The sequence below is a fragment of the Candoia aspera genome, chromosome 3 (genome assembly GCF_035149785.1).
Source record: "Candoia aspera isolate rCanAsp1 chromosome 3, rCanAsp1.hap2, whole genome shotgun sequence".
NCBI lineage: Eukaryota > Metazoa > Chordata > Lepidosauria > Squamata > Boidae > Candoia > Candoia aspera.
The window spans coordinates 136,591,586-136,611,393 of record NC_086155.1 but is presented as its reverse complement, the minus strand read 5'-3'; the positions used below and the strand labels follow the sequence as shown (position 1 = coordinate 136,611,393).

The 19,808-nt window shown below is 36.2% G+C and overlaps 1 protein-coding gene across 1 annotated transcript in view; it reads right to left on the bottom strand.

Moving 5' to 3' along the window:
* The window catches only part of EXOC2 (exocyst complex component 2), a 102,964-nt gene that overhangs the window by 18,785 nt on the left and 64,371 nt on the right, over positions 1 to 19,808 (bottom strand). Inside the window, exons 19-23 of the mRNA XM_063298824.1 lie at positions 15,514 to 15,573; positions 13,625 to 13,686; positions 12,738 to 12,804; positions 10,088 to 10,204; positions 6,716 to 6,857 (exon numbers count right to left, since the gene is read on the bottom strand). Of these exons, the coding sequence (XP_063154894.1) occupies positions 6,716 to 6,857; positions 10,088 to 10,204; positions 12,738 to 12,804; positions 13,625 to 13,686; positions 15,514 to 15,573 (448 nt within the window). The remainder of the gene's footprint in view (positions 1 to 6,715; positions 6,858 to 10,087; positions 10,205 to 12,737; positions 12,805 to 13,624; positions 13,687 to 15,513; positions 15,574 to 19,808) is intronic.

The following is a 19,808-nucleotide window of genomic DNA, read 5'->3' as shown; positions in this document are numbered from 1 at the left end:
TCTCTATAGTGCAACACATGTAATATACCCAGAAACAACAGGAAAACCATTGAACCATTGAAACCCTTGATTAGAGTGGGTCAGTGTTTTGATTTGTAGATTATGGGATTTTTTTTTACTGATACTTTGTCAAATTGAAGTACTACTTTAAGCACAATGGTCATTAAGTGAACATGTGACTGAGAGAGACACTGAGAAGATCACTGGTTGCTGCTGTCTCATTCAGATAAAGTTTTCTGTGCCCCCACTCTTTTGTCCCCTCACAGGGCAGAGAGATTGCTTACACAAGTGATCTCTTCCTGAGCTGCTTTTCTCTGCAGTGCAGCCCTTCCCTAAAAAGTGCTAATTGCAAGTGAACAAGCTCAGCTCTGTGACTCTAATTAGTTGATTAGAACCCTCTGGCCATTAGCAGCTGGTGCCTGATACTGTCCAGACCTTAATCAGTTTCACATTGAAGGCTTCTGTTGTAGTAAATGCATGCATTGGTCAGAAAATGATATTTTTATTACTGTTTATTACTGTTGTATTTGTAAACAGTCGCTATCTGGGACAGTTGCTAAACAAGGACTACCTGTAATCTTCTTTTGCAACTTGCAATGTTGTATTATTCTACTCTGAATTGCTATGTTTTTTATACCTTCATTTTTGTACTTTTATATTTTGATGCTAACCATCCTGGTTCTTTATTTAATTGAAAAATAATGCCTTCTAAAAATAAATTTATTTCACCAATAAGCACCAGAGATCAGTATATTTTATGGAACAGGGACCAGAATGTTGGACAAGCAGGATCCAACATTCAATTGCTCATAACTATGAAATGGGTGGGACAAGCTGCTATTTCTCAAATGAAAGAAAGACAAGCTTTGTAGAAATTGTAAGATAAAGATACAATGAACAAATCAGAATTAGAATGGTTGGGATAAATAATGCAAATAGATCTAAGGAAATCTTTTCACCTCATGGAGGTGTCCTGATCTGATCCACTTGCATGATGGCAGGATGTGGCTCAAGACATGCAGTGCATGACACAGACAAATATATAAGCACATGAAACAGGAGAATGATAGAATTAGACACACATGCATGCAAATGCAAGTTTGTAACCTGAAATGCAGTCTTTTTCTATGTATATTGCTTCATGCTGTGAAGTATATTGTATATTGCTTCAAATAATTCATGCAGTGATACCAACTCAAGGACTGGAAGCTAGATATCATCCCATGTAGTTATGTATATATGCACTATTATTATAAAAGACACTATCTGCATGAATCATAGGAACATATAGGCTTCAGACTACAGTAATAAATGTGAAAACCTGCTGCTTTAATTGATTATAATTGCAAAATAATTTACTATTTGCAATCAAGTCATAATAACCACTCCTATCTATTTTCTAGATTTTATACTATTCAGGAAAATGTGCATAAATTTGTACTTCTGTGGGGCCAATCAAAAGTGTTCAAAGAGTGGTCAAAGATTTGATTGTGGAGATGGCACCATTGTTCAAGAGTGGTCAAAGATTATCCTTTCTGGAAAGAAAAGCTTTTACTTTGGAGGAGAATGTTAGTAGCAAGCCTAAGAGAAATAAACCATGAATTAAATGCTAGAAACAATGGATGAAGCTGCAATTTGTAAACGGAATTAGAGAGGCAGCTTTTGTTGATATTGACTAATCTTGAAAAAAGATTAGGATCAAATCTTGCCTGGAAGGTCACCAGGAAATCCCAGAACTAAAGGTTAGACTGGGAAGTTAAAAACACCCAGAAAAAGATAATGGCAAATCATTTCCATATTGTTGCCAGGAAAACAACATGGACATGTCAATGTAGCCATGAGGAACTGAGCCCCACTTGAAGGTTTTTTAAACTTTATCTTACTGTTACAAAAACAGAATACTTTACACATTGTGTTGCTTACTCCACCAGAGGAAGACTACATTTTTTTCTTGGACATGATTATGAGTGTTCTTGGTCATTCATAACTTCCCCCATTCCTCTTAAAGAACTATCATCCAGATGAACTCATCAGCTTGAATACTGAAAGAGCAACATAATGTTTTCTGTGTTTTTTTTTTCCTGCTATGAGGTATGGTATTCAGCTAAACATTTAACAGACTTATAAAGGAAGTAAAGAAGTGGAAAACAGAAGAATTTTTACTATTAAAAGGTTAGTGATTTGAACATTTTGAATCATTCCAAGTTATAAAACAATCTTTTTTCAGCATACTCAGGACAACAGTCACCCTAGAGGAGGGTTTCTCAACCAGGGTTCTGTGGAACCCTAGGGTCCTGCGACAGGTCACTAGGGGTTCCCTGGGAGATCATGATTTATTTAAAAACTTGTTTCAAATTTGGGCAACTTCACATTAAAGAGGTAAGTTTCATTCTTTATTTTAGTTTAAGAACTGTGTTAATGCATATATACAGGCCTACACATGAAATGAATATAATAATTTTGTAATGTCTGGCCTATATTTGAGCTTGAATGTGCAGAGGTTCCCCAAGTCCTCAAAAATATTTCAAGGGTCAGAAAGTTGAGTAAGGCTGCCCTAGAGTGATCTGTAGGAAATTTTGTTGGCTGACGCACCATAAACAATTCACATTGAGTGGTGAAAGTCAGAAACTGATCCTGGGTTCTTCTGAACTGTGCTGGGAAACTCCTACGAGGGAGAAGAAATGTTGGTTGGGCTGCTGGCTGCTTTACTACTTCTGGCTGAGGCAGGCCTTGTCCCAAATGCTGTGTTAGATGTACCAGAGCATTATGCATTTGTATATCCACTTGCTGTTGATGTTGCAACAGAACAGCAAGTTGTTCTGCACATACTGTAGCAGGGTGCTCAAGGATCTGATGCCATCTCCACAATCAAAGGCAAGATTCTATGCCTCTCTAAATAAAGAATAGTGAGGCCTTCAAGACTGATATCAGCCCTTTTAGTTAAGTCAGGTCAGTAAACATCATAAGAACTCCTGGAACATTGTTTAAGAGTTTAATAATAGAATCTTGAAAACCTGACAGAGATAGTCTTGAGTTTCATTCTTGCACCCTCCTCACTTTCTGGGCTAAGTTGTGTGGCCTTACGAACATAATGTTCACAATGATTTTTATTTTCAAGATAGGTCTGCCACATTGGGTTGCTGAAAGGGAAGAATTCAATACAGATAGTGAAGTTCTTTTGAAGTAAAAAAGTGCAATATGAAAGGATAGAGGAACATATTTATTTCATAATTGACTTAAGGTACCATATTCCCTAGGGGACTTGTACTCCCTTTCCCTCTTGCCATAATCTTTGCATTAGGAAGAACAGTGTAATGTTACACATACAGCCAAATCATCCTGTTGTGCCTTGCTTCTGGATCAAACATTGCATACTCAACCTGTGAACAACCTGTCTTGCCATCCCTTACTCTAACATAGCTAGGAATCTTGCTTTTAGGTCTAATATCATGGGAAAGCAGACTTCTGGTTTGCTTTCTTAAAAAAAACCAGTACTCTACTCTTTTAAACTAAAGGTCCATAAAGTGAAAACAGATGACACCTCATGTGGCATAGTGAGATACCTCTTGAATTCCATAATTCATACACTGAGCCAACTTGTGTGTACAAATTCAAACCTCCATGGTGAGCAACTACAGACTAGGAATTCCAACAATATATTCAGTGTGAAAATAAAAGACCTGAAAGTGGGAAGAGTACAGTGTAGGTAGAGAAACCCTCACTGGAACCCCCAAGTTGATGTAATGGAATGTGAGAATGACCTTGGAAGACGGGGATGGGGGGTGGGGAGAGAGATATAGGGAATGATCAGATAAAAAGGGGCAGGAGTCCGCAACTGAGTAATGGGCAGAGAAATATACTTAGAAAGGATCTGCTCTAACTTATCAGGTGGTAAAAGAGATGGCGGGAGATTTGTACTTTCAGACTTGCAAGATTCTGTTAATGTAGCCTTACAATAAAGTAGAATTAGCTCATCTAGTTATGTTTCCTATCTGGTTTGCCTGGGAGGGTTGAGAGTTCTTCCTGTCTTATGGGGTCTGAAGGCTTACACTCATATTTATTTGAAAAATAATAGAAAACACTATGCAATATGCAAACTAACTTTATTAGAATTCCTGATCATGCAAGGAATCTTTTCATATCCAGATTAATTCTGTGTAAATGACCCTCAGAACTTCCACTCCAAAAAGAAGTGTCAGTGACTCAACTGGCAGACTGGCCCATTATTTTTATCCTAGCTTGGGGAAGTTGAACATCTACATGGGGATGTACTCTAATTTTGCTGTTACTAGTTGGGAGTTGGTGGATTCTTGCTAATTTACTGTAAATCATCAAGAAATCTATTGATCTCAGGTTCCTTAGCTCAATTCTGCCTAGCTCTATCTTAATCAAGGACTTTCTATGCCTAGCGGTGCAGAATTGGCTGAAGTGATATGTGCACAGAAATGGTTGCATGTCTAATTCACTCCGCCAACAGCAGTATTGTGACTCCTTGCATGTAAAACTGAATCAGCACAGGATTCTTATGTGTCAGTCCAGACACTGACCTATGAACCCTGAATCAGTCCAGACACTGAGCTATGAGCCCTCAAGTAATGAATAATAAAAATGTATATAGGAATATATATCCCATTACAGCTGTGCAAGGGGAAAGATGAATTGGAGCACATGTGGATGCACACGTCACACCAATCTGCAGCTCCTTAAATCAGAAATGTCTTTTCTTGGGAAAAGACACTTCTTAAGGTATTGCTGAAGATGTGATGTGAGGCCCATTTCATGCTCAAATCACCTTTTTCTCTTTGAACCTGCAATGCTGCACAGCCCTATAAATCATCACTTAAAATATTTTTACATGACTGTTCCATTTTTTTAAAAATATACCTTAAATATTTATAAACCCAAACACTGTCATATATGAAGTATTTGATAAACCATTGGGAATATGGGTACAAATGGGACACAGAACAGCAATGGCAATTTAAAGAGCAACATGTGGATGCTGCTACTTCCAATAACATCGTCGGTATTGTGTCAGCTGTCATTCGATAGGTTCCCCTAACTTTTAAATATAGCTGCTTGAGACTGATGCAGAAATATGGTAGGAGAAATCATTCTTTTTAACATGCATGAGGGGACATATGCTCATAAAATCCCTTGCTCATATAACCTATGCTCATGAAAACCCTTGATGAAAAAGAGTATTTATAAGGTCCTCCAGAAAACTCCAGTTTTGTGGTATGTGCAGCCCAGCACCATGTGTGTGTATTCAGAAGTTAACTCTCACTGTATTAAATAAGACATACCCTTATGTCAGTGAGTAGAAGACTGAACTCTAAAAAGTGAGATTTAGGCAAACTTCAGGAAGAGCAGTAGAAAACGACATTAATAAATTCTCAGAGTAGCAGCTTTCATCAAATACTGTCTTAAATGTACTAAAGATTATGGAAACAGTTGGACTAGCACAAAGTAGCAAGTGCATGAAAGGAATGTCCTAGGTATATAGGAAACAATACTGTTTCTCCTTTGTCTTCTTCTACCTCTCCTGGTATATAGTAGTTTGGTAGCCATAAGAAATACATAGGTACCTTTAGTAGAGTTTAATGTATTAAAATTTAAAAGTCCCTCCTTGTGGGGGGAGATGGGCAATGTTAAAAATTTGATAAAACAAACAAACAAACAAACAAACAAATAAATAAATATTAAAAATCTTAAGATCCTATGAATCTTCATATTTTATTCTAAATTCCAGTGTCTTTGGCTATGCTCAGCTACTGCTCTTAATGAATAATTTGTTTCAATGAACAGTCTTTTACAATGAAAACTATTACATAATTTATACATAAAGGTGTCATGAGTAAGGATGGCGAGCAGGGGGCTCCCATCCAGACTGTCAAGCGCATGCGTAGCACTGAGGAATTGGTCAGCCATTCAAAGAGACACAGATCGGGACCGCCTTAACCTTTGGGGTTTATATGTCTGGGTTTTCCCACGCTTCTTCAGTTTGTTAGGATTCCTGTTAAGTACTAGCAATAAATATTAGAGACCAGTTCCTTGTCTCAGTGTGTTTCCTGGCTGTTAGGACAAAAGGTCTGAATTAGGGAAGAAATTAAATTACTATTCTAGAGTTATTTTAATACTCTATACCAACCTTTCTCAACTTTTTGACTCTGGAGGAATCCTTGAAATATTTTTCAGGCCTTGGGGAACCCCTGAACATTGAGGCTCAAATATAGGTCAGATGTTACAAAATTATTATATCCGTTTCATGCATAGCCCTGTATATATGCATTAACACTGTTCTTAAACTAAAAATAAAGAATGAAACTTACCTCTTTAATGTGAAGTTGCCTGAATTTGAAATAATTTTTTAAATAAGTCGTGATCTCCCAGGGAAACCCTAGTGACCTTTTGTGGAACCTAGGGTTCTATGGAACCCCAGTTGAGAAACCTTACCTTATATAATGGAATTCTGGTCCCATACACAAATAACCAGATGTAATGTAACATAAAATGTATTACAGCAGCTAAGCTATTTTTTATATTTTTTCAAGAATGCTTGCAAAACTAGCTACTGAGGGAGATTAAATAAAACACTACAAATACTTGGGCAATCTGAATAGCAACAATACAGATTTCAGTGACACAGAATATTTGAAAACATTAAATCATATTTACCCATACTAGATATTTCATGAATACTAATATTACTTACCTGTTGGAGGAAGACAATCTTTCCAATCAAAATAACCTGCATAAATTCCAGGTTCCAATGACCCTACTATGGGGTCAGCCTTTAGCTCAATGTATATTTCAAACAGCCGCTGATCTAGTTCTTTTAATGAATCCATACTAACCTAAAATAGAGGCATAATTGTTACACTGACAATAGTAATAGAAAGAGTTTACATGTCACCTCCTTTAATCTTACAAAAACACTAGACGTTTAACACACATTCACACTGTAAAATATGTACACTTCGTAAAAAAAATCCAAAATTGAACAGTTAGTGCCAAGTTGCTTCATAGAACCTGCTAAAATCCCAGAAGTTAGATTAATTGCATATTTTGCCAATCAGCATAAAACATATTGTCTGTATGTGGACATAATGCTAAACCAAAGTTATCTTGTTAGAAGAACATATGGACAATTTCCAAAAAATCCCACCTAGTTTGTTGAGAAAAAGGCATCCAATTTTGTTGGTATACAGGCAAAGCAGATAACATGACAAAGATTTTGTTTATTGTTGTTGGCTTGTAATTCCCATTTACAAGTGATTCCCAAGAAATATTTCATTCCTTCCTTATTTGCAAAGCCAGGTCCATATTCCTTTACAATAGTAAATATTAAGTTCCAGTTTGGTGAGCAGAGGCACCCAATAAGGGGGTGTTCGCAAGACGATCTCTTAAGTAAAATTATGTTGCTTTTTCCAATGAGTCAAAACATTAAAGCAGCTGCATCATTAATACCACTCTACGCGTATGTTTCTTAGGCTTGTGAGAAAGCCTGAAAAAAATAAGTGGCTGCCTAGTGAATAGGTGCTGTGCTTGCATGAGTTCTTTTTCCAAATCATTTTTGAAGCATTCACAGCCCTGCTATGTATATTTTTCTTCCATAAATGAGATGGATAACTACAACCAGCCTAACATATACCATACATATATGTATATATATGTAAGGTAAAGGTAAAGGTTTCCCTTGACGTAAAGTCCAGTCGAATCCGACTCTAGGGGGCGGTGCTCATCTCCGTTTCTAAGCCTTGGAGCCGGCGTTGTCATAGACACTTCCGGGTCATGTGGCCAGCATGACGACTCAGAACGCCGTTACCTTCCCGCCGAAGCGGTACCTATTGATCTACTCACATTTGCATGTTTTCGAACTGCTAGGTGAGCAGGAGCTGGGATTAACAACGGGAGCTCACCCCGCCGCGCGGTTTCGAACCGCCGACCTTCCGATCGACAGCTCAGCGGTTTAACCCGCAACGCCACCGCGTCCCCATATATATGTAAACATATACCATATTATTGGAACAGTGGGAAAACATGTGGTTGAAAAGATTGAAATTCACACTATGTTATAATTTAAAAGATAATTTTTATAAAACAATGTACCATTGGTATATGATTCCAGAAAAATTATCTAGAACGTATAACGGTAGTTCAAATTTATGTTGGAAATGTGGACAATATGAAGGGTCATTTATTATGCCTGGTGGCTTGTTAAAAAGGCAGGAAATTTTGGGTTCAAATACATTCAAAAATACAAAGAAATTTAAACTGAAACCAGAACTTGTTTTTGCTGGGACTAATGAACAGACAATTAGAAAAGAGCCACTGAAGAATATTTTTATATATGCTCACTGCTGTGAGATTACTATATGCACAGAAATGGAAAGTCTCTGAAATACACACAATGACGAATGGTTGGTGAAGATGATGGAACTAGCAGAAATGGCAAAATTAACCTATACGCTTAGAGAAAGATCAATGACTACATTTATTAGTGACTGGAAACCCCTTATGGACTTTTTGCTGAAAAAAGAAAAAAATGAACTGGTGATTTATGGATTTGATGATTAGAAAGGGTACATTATGGAAAGAAGGAAATTATGATGTAACCTTAGAGAGAGAGGGTAAAATATAAATGTACTTATAACTGCTGTTAAGAAGATCAGAAGCCACTTTATTATTTTTTTCTTTTTCTTTTTTACTTTATTATTACTTTTCTCTATTCTTTTTCTCTTCAAATCAAAATTTGTATTGTTTTTATTTTGCTGAAAGCTTCTTTAATAAAAACTATATGAATGAATGAATGAGGTAAATGGGAGAAAAGACTTATTGGAGACCTGGAAGCCATTTTTTTAAAGGTATCAAGTGAACTGCATTTGGTGAAGATGGATAGTGAAAGTAAAATAATAAATATACCCAACTCAAAAACGCAAAGGATAATTCACTTAACAAATATATATCTTAGCCTAAAGTTCCTAAATTGGATGTTTCTATCTGTATTTACAAAAGTTCCTCAGACTGATCTGTTGCTTGTTAACCAACATGAATCTGATTTGTTAAGAAGCCTCTTGGAAAAGCCATATAGACTTTCTGTCAAGAGTCTAAGATTTGTCTACAATGGGGCTAATAGTTTAGGTCCTTAGATCTTAGGACTTAGGTCTCTATCTCACTCTCATTCTTTAAGAATATCTCAGGTTTGTCTGGAATCTGGATGTGTAAATTGGCTCTGCCAGAGTTCCTTCGGAGTTCTGCAAGGATGAGACTAGTATCCAATTTTACTGTTGTTGACAGTAGCTTTTGACACAACACATATGTATTTAGCTTAAGAAAGCCTTTGAAAGAATTAGACAAATGAACACATAAGAAATTTAAGAATGTAAACTCCAAGGATAAAAATAATGTTCTGCTTCCTCAACCAAAATGTCTTTTCTCCCTACAATTCCTCATATGACACCCTTCTGCAATCCCCCCAAGAAAATATGCTGAGGGTGTGTGAAGAGCTGTAGAGAGGCTTTGCTGACCGAAGCACTTTTGCCTGTAGACAATTGGCATGGGATTTAACCCCAAACATAAAAGAACCATATCTCTGACTTTGACACATGGTGGACAATAGGGCTGTGCAGGGCTTTGGAATCAAAGGCAAAAAGTGTCACACTGCATAGCCCTTGCTTGAGCTCCCCTGTGCTGAAGACTGCATACCAGGCTAGGTTAAACTTCAGGCTTAATAGCAAGGCAATTCTAACATTAATTGTGATTAGTGTGGAGCATGCCAAACTGCGAATATATTGTACTTCACAATATTTTGATTTTCTGTCCTTAAAAATATACATACAGTATTTTGAAAATCAGTGGACATTAGCCTCAGTAGTCAGGATCAAGTTATTTCATGATGCATTTTACAATTTGTGAATCCTGCTTTTCTATGAAAATAAATGGCAAATGTGTAATTAAAGTCAACAAAGTCAGTGTGACAATTTTAAAAATGAGAAAGTTCTAAAGTGGCTTAATTTTTTTTTCAAGTTACTCTAATCTCATTAACCTTACTTCATCTGAAAATCTGCAGTCAGAAAATACTTACTTGAATAATTTTTTCCACTCCTTGGAAACCATGTTTCTCAAAGTGTTCAGCTAGATTGAGGAATGTGTGACGTTCTAAATAGCAGCAATTACTGAGGACAATTAAAAGCCTCCGTTCCTAAATCAAAAAAGTATCTAATGAAGGGAAGTTCTTTAAAAAGAAAATGTACATACCAAATAGCTTCCATTAATGGTACAAGAAAAGGCAAATGCTAACCATTTAAAAGTTTAAATAGTTCTTAAATAGGATCTATTTTTGAATACCTTTAAACATATTTATTATTTTATGTTCAGAAAAACCAGAACCTTTGACACATGGAATATTCACAACAGAATATACAACTACATAACTGAATTGATGTAAAAAACTATTCTTCCAAAAGACAGCAGTTACTTAAGGGTGTATCATTCTTCTTATATAGAAACATAATAAGCAGGAATTCCTTATCAGTACAGCAAAGAAATGTTTTGCATGTATCAGAAGATGCTGAGGCCCTAAAAAGAATGTGGTGAAGAGCAACAAAGATGAAAAGGGGTCTGGAGGCTAAACCCTAAGAAGAATGGCTAAAGGAACTATGTATGTTTAGCTTAATGAAAAGAAGACTGGGGGGAGACATGATAGCAGTCTTCCAATACTTGATGGGCTGCCACAAGGAAGAGGGTGTTGACTTCTTCTCCATAGCACCTGAGGGTAGGACCAGCAGGAATGGGTGGAAGGGGTGGAAGCTTGTCAGAGGGAGATCCAACCTGGAAATAAGGAAGAATTTCCTGACAGTGGGAACTATTAAGCAGTGGAACAGCTTGCCTCCCAGAGTTGTGGGTGCTCCATCACTGGAGGTTTTCAAGAAAAGATTGGACAACCATTTGTCTGAGATGGTATGAGGACTCCTGCCTTGGGCAGGGGGTTGGACTGGAAGACCTCCAAGGTCCCTTCCAACCCTATGATTCTATGAAATATCTTTCTACAAATTTGAATGCATACTTACTTACAGATCAAAATAAGAAAACAGTGAGTACGGCAGGTGCAGTCTGGGCATCTTCCAGTCAGTTCTTTATAAGATCTTCTTTAAAAAAATAATAGCTTGCCAATGTTTCTTGTTTCCAGTGGGTTTTTCCTGTTTCCAGTGGATTTTTGTTCATTTTTTTGTTTTTGAAAATTTTTCCCACATTTCCTTGCAGAACTCTTCTAGCTTAGAAATATTCTTAGGTCTCCTTGTATATACTGCATATTTGATATATCCGCACCGATTTTCAGTAATATTCAAATATAAGGATTTTGAAGGCCATTCCAAATCTTTCTTTCTTATAAGTACTTCATGATTAATTTAGATATATGCTTTGGACTACTGTCTTGCTAAAATATCTAACTTTTCAACTTCAGTTTCTTCACTGACTAGGATACCATCCTCTACAACAAGTTGATGTTTAGTTGAATCCATTCTTCTTTCCAGCCTCACAATATTTCTTGTGCTCCTGGATGTTGCAAAACCCCAAAGCACAGAAGTACTCTACTGCTTTATGATTGTCACTGCATTTTTTTCTTCAAATGCTTCACCCTTTTTCCCCAAATGTATTGTGTGGCTGTGGTTGAACAGTTCAATTTTTGTTTCATTAGTTCAAAGAATTACGTTCCAAAATGTTTCAGGCTTATTGACTATTTCTAAAGGGGGTACATAATTTAGACAATTTATTTTGTGATGATTTTGGAGAAAAAGTTAGTTCATGGTTGTATACAGTATGTAATGCTGTACTGTGGATGAGTAGACAATTACTCTAGTGTCAGCTAAACTTTTCAGCTGGTTATTTCCAGTGATTCATGGCTTTTGTTTTGTAGATCTGACTAGTTTTATGACAGTTCTAGCAGAGATTTTTCTTGGTCTTCCAGATCTTCCTTTGCTGAAAGCATTTAGATTTTTTCATAACTTTCTCCTGCTTTCTAATAGTGGTTTATTTTCATTTTCAAATGCTCAGCTGCTTAGGAGAGCTGAAGTAGATAGAACAACCACAATCAGAGAGGTAAAAAGGGAACCTGGCAAAGTGTCTTTATACATTTGTGTATTTGTGCAGCCGGCAAAGTGTCGTTATCTAGCTAACTGTAATCTTAAATGAATCATTTTTTTTCACCTTAGTAACAACGTTTTAAAACAGTAGAACCAATTAACTGCAAAAGCAACTACATTTTTGCATCTGCCATATTTAATTTTTCCTCTTTTGGATCTGTAAACAATTGGATATAAATAATAAGTATGGATTAAAATGTGCAGGAAGATGTCACTTAACTTTCTACCATGAAGAGGTTGTGTCAGCTTCTGTTCACTTAGGGATTGATGAAACATACAATCTAAGATGCCTAAACTTTGCACACAACTGTATATGCAAACAAGTAAACTGGCTCCTAACTCCACATCAGGTGAAGTGTTTGTGCAAACTTTTAACTAAAGCAGTCATCTAAATACTTAACTAGCCAGCCATGGATTTCTACTATGTTACAGTCCGCAAGGCATGGTCTGCTAGCAATATTTCCATATTCTAAAAAATAAAATTAGTACAATATATAATAGAACATAACCGAATACTTCTAAGTGAATTGTAACATACTGCTTAGCTAATTTCCCTTAATTGTTGGTTTAATGAAGAGCAACTATACTTACTACAGATAAACTGGAATCTTCATGGATGCTTCCAAATAAATCTGAAGATGAGATGTCACCTGGAAGACTAAGGGATTTTGCAAGCAGTCAATGATTAACCCACGATGGCCTTATTCTAAACAGTTAGGGTAAATCTGCCTTGTAAGTTTACATTTGTTTCCTAATGATCCTAATGAGTTTAACTGACATGGGTTCTTTAAAAAAACAATTAAATACATAGACACAAACAAACTCTAGCTTCTAGTCACCACTCAAATGGACATACCTCTTGTCTTCCTTGCTAAGGGTTTTTAATTTTTTTAAAAAGATTCCTGCAGTTAATTTAGGCCTATTTTTTCTTTGCACAAAAACCCTGTGGAAGAACATGAATTCACTGGAGCTGGGTGGCCAAAAAATTTAAATAAATAAATAGATAAATAAATTTTAAAAACATGGAAATTACAGTTTATGATTTGTCAAGATCCCTAGCGTTATTTAAAGAACTAATGTCAAGTACAGAGAAACCGAATACCGAAAAATGTTCACGTGATATATTTACCTGTGATTAATTTAGCCATGGTTTAAACCAAATTGCCTGTGTTTGTATGGAACAATGAACCCTAAACACATAGACTTAGTTCACAACAGACTATGCAAAATGTGGTTTGGTCAGTTTGTAATTCAGGATGGCATGCAAACATTGTTAAATTGTTTAGTTGTATCAAACAAATGCCATAAACTGACTGTAGGATCTCTAAAATTAGTGGTCTATGAACAAAGTGCTACTAAATAATCATTTCAAGGTGATATGGTTGAGGGACCCAAGCAATAATGTGACTGGAAACTGGAATTTTCAGAATTCTAGAATTTTACTGTCAAAAAGATTATTACCAGATTATTTCACTTACTGGGTAGTATCTATATCACTATCAGGTTTTGTACTCAGTTGCTCCAGGCAATCAATGAATACCTGCAAAAGAAAAAAAATCAATATATCTGACATCATCATTAATGACTAGCAGTGTTATCCAAGATGGGGAATTTTAAGTAGTATTTTCTTTTCCAATCTTTTCATCTCTACAGCGTATTTTTTATTTCATTCAGACAGTTTAATTTTAACTGAACTGTACTGTCCTATATTATACTTATTTTCAATTCTGCCTCTTATTCTCAAGATGTTAAACTGAACAAAATAAACAGTTATGGCTTTAATGGTTTCACCAGTCCACAAGAGAGCTGGAGCTACATTAACAAAAAAAATGTATGTTTTAATGAAGTGTTATTCTCACTGCCCCTCAAAACAACATGATTTATGCATTGCTTTTCTATACAAATGCAAGGGGGTCCAAGGGAAATGGGAAGATATGATGGAAACATGTATTCCCCAATTTATTTTTTTTCTTTCTAAGGCAAACTGTGTGCAGTTGGGCTTGATGGGATAAATCAAGATAAGGGAATAGCTATTTAGACAGTCCTTCCTCAGCCGCTCAGAGTCCCTGCTCAGGCGGACGGGGGGGGGGGGGGGAGATGGGCAGCAGTACAAATTTGAGATATAAATAAATAAATAAAATTGACTTCTCCATCTATATTTAAATGGATTTCATTGAACCCAGCCCAGTAATCAGAAAGAGGCATGGAAAAGGGAAAAATGGCTAAGTGTTTAATTAGCAGGAAATGTAGTGTCACTTTCTGTTTCTGATCCCCTCCCTACCAATATTTCTTCTATATGTCTCTAAATCCCACATTTATGTTCTCAGTTTGCACAAATACAAACATTAGCCTTCACAATTTCTGTTAATACAATAGTTTCTTTTCCCTTACTTTGGTTCTGTGCCTTAAAGAATGAACAAATGCTGAACAGGGCTCTGCAGTGCTTTGGATTTGAAGACAGAAAGAGCCTTTGGTGTATGAGGGGTTCTCGTGTAGTACCTGCTCCTTAAAGCATCTGCATCTTTTCTTGGAATTGCAGGAAGGTGCTACATTCAAGTCTCTGCACGCTGTGAAGCAATTTTCTGCCTATGGATTTGAAGCACTGCATAGCCCTAATGCTCAGGTTTCAACAAACACAATGATTGTTTTTTTTAACACACTACAACTACTAATCGATAAGGTACTGTAATCAGTCTTACATGTAAACTGCATTGGCATAACCAAACTATCTTCCCCTCCCCCCTTACCCCAATTTAAATCCTACAGTACATTGGCCTAGCCACTCTATGCATCTGATCCATGAGCAGCAGTTCTCGAAAGCTGATGTTTTGTAATAACATTTGTTAGTTGGGGAAGGTGCTACCAGGCTCCAGATGTTCTGCTGGCTCAACCATGTACTCTGCTTAGTAAAACCAGAATTGGTTTGCTATTGTTTCCTTTTATCTAGGTCTGCCAAGATCAGCTAGAAGATGTTTATCTAAAAAACAGAGCAGCTCCTCAGCTGTACAGATCCGTCATGCATTTCTTGAAAAAAACTCAGATGCTCCTAATTAGCTTTCCTCTTTTCAGATGTTGGTTCTATATAGCTGTATAGTTCATCTGCAACTAATTTTTTTATTCAGGTCCCATAGTCTATGGCAGAAGTACAGAAGTAGCAGCGCACATGCTGAGAAGGAGCTCAGAAAAACTTGACTTGGGGCTGTTTTATTAGAAAAAGGAGGGTTGGTATTCTGGGTTACTCCAAAATAACTCCTCCCTAATTCAGTACTAATGGCATAAGAAACAGTTGACATTTATAAACAATGATTTCTCAATCAAATTGAACAAACCATATTAATTTAGACCACTCCATTAAGTCACGTATTACCTGCATGATATTAATGCTCAGATGGCACACATCGTCCTGTATTTTTGTTTGCTGAAAAACCTAAAGAAACAGTCATTGCAACAACTGAGTGAAAGGGCTTCACACGAAAAAGCTAAGCAGTTCCCATGCATTTGTCTTGCTCTTAACTGACAACTTGCAGCGACCCAATGCATTAATAGGGACTAAAGAAGCAACACCCAGGAGCTAGATTTAATTCCTCGTGACATCTTCCAAATATTCTGCTACACAGACCCAGAAGGATTCTGATCTTGTGAATGCTTTACAAAGCATTGATTATTGGATGCCAACTGCACAGATTTGCATATAGTCAATGAACATATGTATGTAAATCCTCTTCCAAATAAACCAACTAAAGATGCCAAAAGCTGGTTTTCTCTTCATGTTGTACTAAAGGAGAACATACAGATTTAAGTGCTTTGACAGTATACTGTAATTACTACTGTGGCTTGATCTATTTTCTGCATCAAAGTTACCTAGCATTTTTTACTGATGTCTCATTTTGAAACACTCTTGGAATCAAAGATTGATTTTTGAAGAACAGGTTATCAGCTTAATAGTACTGATTTGTAAAAAGGGTAAATGTTTACTAAATGTTTAATTCTTTAGCAAGATATGAGTCGACTGCACCAAGTTTCTCTTGCAACAATGTACCTTCAATTTTTGCTTTCTGCATTTGACACTGTTAACAATATAGACTATGCTATACTGATCTAGCAAGTCCAATCAACCTAACTCCATGATTTCATGAAATCCTTTACGTTTCTTATTCAGTCATGGACAATTTCTATTGTTTGGGTGTTGGTATATCCTTCCCTCTAAATATACGCATACATGCCATGCACACAAAAAGAATTAGTATTGTGGCATAAATCATACAAATTGCATTCTACTGGGTTTCTGAGATTATTTGAAAGCTTGAATATTTTTGTGATCTACTGAGTTTTGCCCTATACAGTTCTGTCTTAATATTTGGTTATTTTACTATGTAAATAGCTAGTGTTTTGCATGATATAGCTATTAATGAATTTGATGATTTAAGAGCAAAGACCTATAACTGAAAGAAGAGGAATTTCTATCACCTGTAATAACTATGCAAATGACAACTGAGAGTTCAAATTAAATATACAGAGGGGTTCACAGTGTGATCTTGAAATAATGTATAAATATTTATGTTTTCAAACAGGAATGAATCATACAATAAAGCAAAAATCCTCAATTTGGAATTTTCAGAGTATATTATGGACCTTTATACAAAAATGCTGCCATAGTTTGAATGATCAGTCACAAAGTAATCATTCATCAGAAGGCAAACTGATGATGCTAAACACTAAACATTACCACCTCTAGTCTACTTTGTCTTTTTTCTTAGTAGGCAAGCAAGCAATTCTAAACAGAGCACTAAGGTGAAACTACTTCTTCTACATGGGGTCAGGGGTATTATTAAAAATAAAGATTATGCTTGAGTCTGGTACTTATTTTTGAAGAATGCTAGATTGCTTTTATTATTTAATAAACATTTAATAAATATTTTTTAAAATACTCTACAAAATCTGCAGTATCACATCAGATGCTACATGACATCTCTGGAATAGTAAGAATGGCGTCTGTGAATACACTGGAGCCTATAGAGGTCAGGTTGAGGGACCAGGCAAGTTAAACAAAATTTAATAAATAATTTAAAATAAAAATTTAAAACAACGGAAATGATGTAACCTTGTGAATTTGATGGGGCCTCTTAAAAGGAAAGCTTTCATTGGAATTTTCAATTCAGCATTGAAACTCACCTCACCGGGTTGTTGTTATGGGGAAAATAGGAGGAGGAAGGAGGATTAGATATGTTCACTGCATTGAGTTACTTATAAAAAATAATAAATAGGGGATAATTTAAAAAAAAAAAGAGCCAGTCTGGTCTAGTGGTTAAGGTACTGGGCTAGAAAACAGGAGTCTGTGAGTTCTAGTCCCACCTTCGGCATGAAAGCCGGCTGGGTGACCTTGGGCCAGTCACTCCCTCTCAGCCCAACTCACCTCACAGGGCTGTTGTTGTGGGGAAAATAGGAGGAAGATTAGGTATGATCCCCGCCTTGAGTTATTTATAGAAATAATAAAGGCGGGATAGAAAACAAACGAACAAATAAATAATCTGCAAATTCTATTTAGATTATTCATATAATAGAAAAAAGGCCTCCCCTGGAATTTTTTAAGAGAATTTTCTGCAACTTTGAACATGTTCATGCTTTAATTAGCATAACATACATTTTAACAAACAAAGTTGATTACTTTTCTCTCATACGATATCTGATACTAATGCTAATCATATTATGGAAATAATTTATCTTTACTATAAAACATTACATTTTCTACAGGCACATTAAGGAAGATAATTTTTCAAGATTTTGCGATCATTAGTAAATAAAAGAACTATTATCAGTCATTCAGAATCTGAACTCAAACAATTATTTTATCATTATGATTTTTTAATTAAAAATTCAAAAATTATTTTTGCACATACTGTAGGAAATATAGTAATATATAGAGAGTATATAAAACTATATAGTATGTATATAGTATATATGAAACCTAACCTTTTTATTGTAATTAATATTGTACCTATCTCTCTCATGTTGTGAATAATTATACCCACTCCTCATTTAGTGACCAAGTTCCATTCCAAAGACCAGGTTATTAAGTGAAATGGTTGCTAAGTGAACACATGACAGAGAGTGAGAGACACAGAAAAGATCTCTGGTTGCTGCTGTCCCATTTGATAAATTACTCTCACACATCTCTGCCAGCTTTACTCACTGTGGTGTGTGTTGTCAGGTGCACAAAATTTAGTTGCAAATGCGTGTGTTGGTCGGAAAATGAATTTTTTATTGCTACTGTATTTGTGAATGGTTGCTAACCTAGGCAGTTGCTAAACAAGGAGTGGGTGTACAGCAGGCTTCCAGTGGGAATGGCAGACTGAACAGCTGTGCCCGCTGGTTCAGTGGGTGGAGCTGACAACACGGTAAGTTTTTTTGGGCTCAGGCAGGTTTTCCTGAGGCCCAGAAACGTTCTCCAGATCAAGGAGAATACCTGGAATCATTCTATCTGTCCTTTAGATGGCTGCTTGCAGTCAGAAGATTGCAAACAGCATTTTGCTTTCTACTGGTAAGAGCCAGCTGGGAGGCAGGGACATCATGACTTTCCAAGCTGTGTGGTAGCCTTAAAGGGACACTAAGATTGGCCACCCCATTTTTTTTTTTTTAAGTATATGTACCCCAAGAGAGGCTTTCTACAGTGAGGAGAAGCTGGTTCTCTTGATGCTTAAGGTTATTTTTGGGATTACTTTAAAAAAAAATGCTGTTAAGTTTTGGATTCTGTTTTCCTTCCAAAGGAAATTCCAAAGATTGAAAGTAAAAATTGTCTTCCTGTTGTTATTTTTGTATTAAATTTGAAGATATTAGCATTTTCCTACACGTTGAATTGGCTGATTTGAGCCTTCAGCTTTCCGTTTTCACTTTCCCTTGAGAATTGTCTGCTATTTCACTCTCATTTTATGTAAACACACTTTGGAACTCTTCCATATCTTTGACTTTCGCTGGTTAAGCTCCTGGGGGTGCTATAATCTACCGTGTGAGACATGGAGGATTTCAAACAGATATTTTCTGAACTTCACCAAGATTTTAAACAGATTCTTCTGACTTCTATCAAACTTTTACGCAAGATATTCAAGACATTATGGAAAATATGAGATCTAAAATGTGCCATCAGGCTGGGGATGTGGTGGATGAAATTGAGGAATTTAAGAGCGATAGAAAGGTGTTCTTTTTTTAAGACTGAGGTTGGGATTTTTATCGAGATGCTGGATAAAGATTGGATAATGGAGTTGGAGAAATCTAAAGGAGAGAGTGATCTACAAGCCATAAGTTATATCGATTTCCTGGTGGAATGCCATGAAAAGAACCTGGAATCTTTGAGGGGGGAAGTTGGGCTGTTTGATTCTTTCAAGAGGAAAGCTCTGTGCACACTGTGGGGATATGTAAATGCTCTGGTTTATTTTGAAGTGGGATAAGGGTTGAAGAATATTCATCTGGTTTGTTTTAGGGATTTGATTGAGATATGGAATTACTGTTTGGAATTGTCTTTGTTTTTTTGGGTTTATTAAGGTTGGGATTATTAAAATTGTTGTACTATTAAGTATAATAGCAGACAACTTAATGTGCTTTTTAATTTGATTCTTATAGACAGAAATGTATAGAATAGTGGTAGGAAGGGAATAATTAAGTATGTTT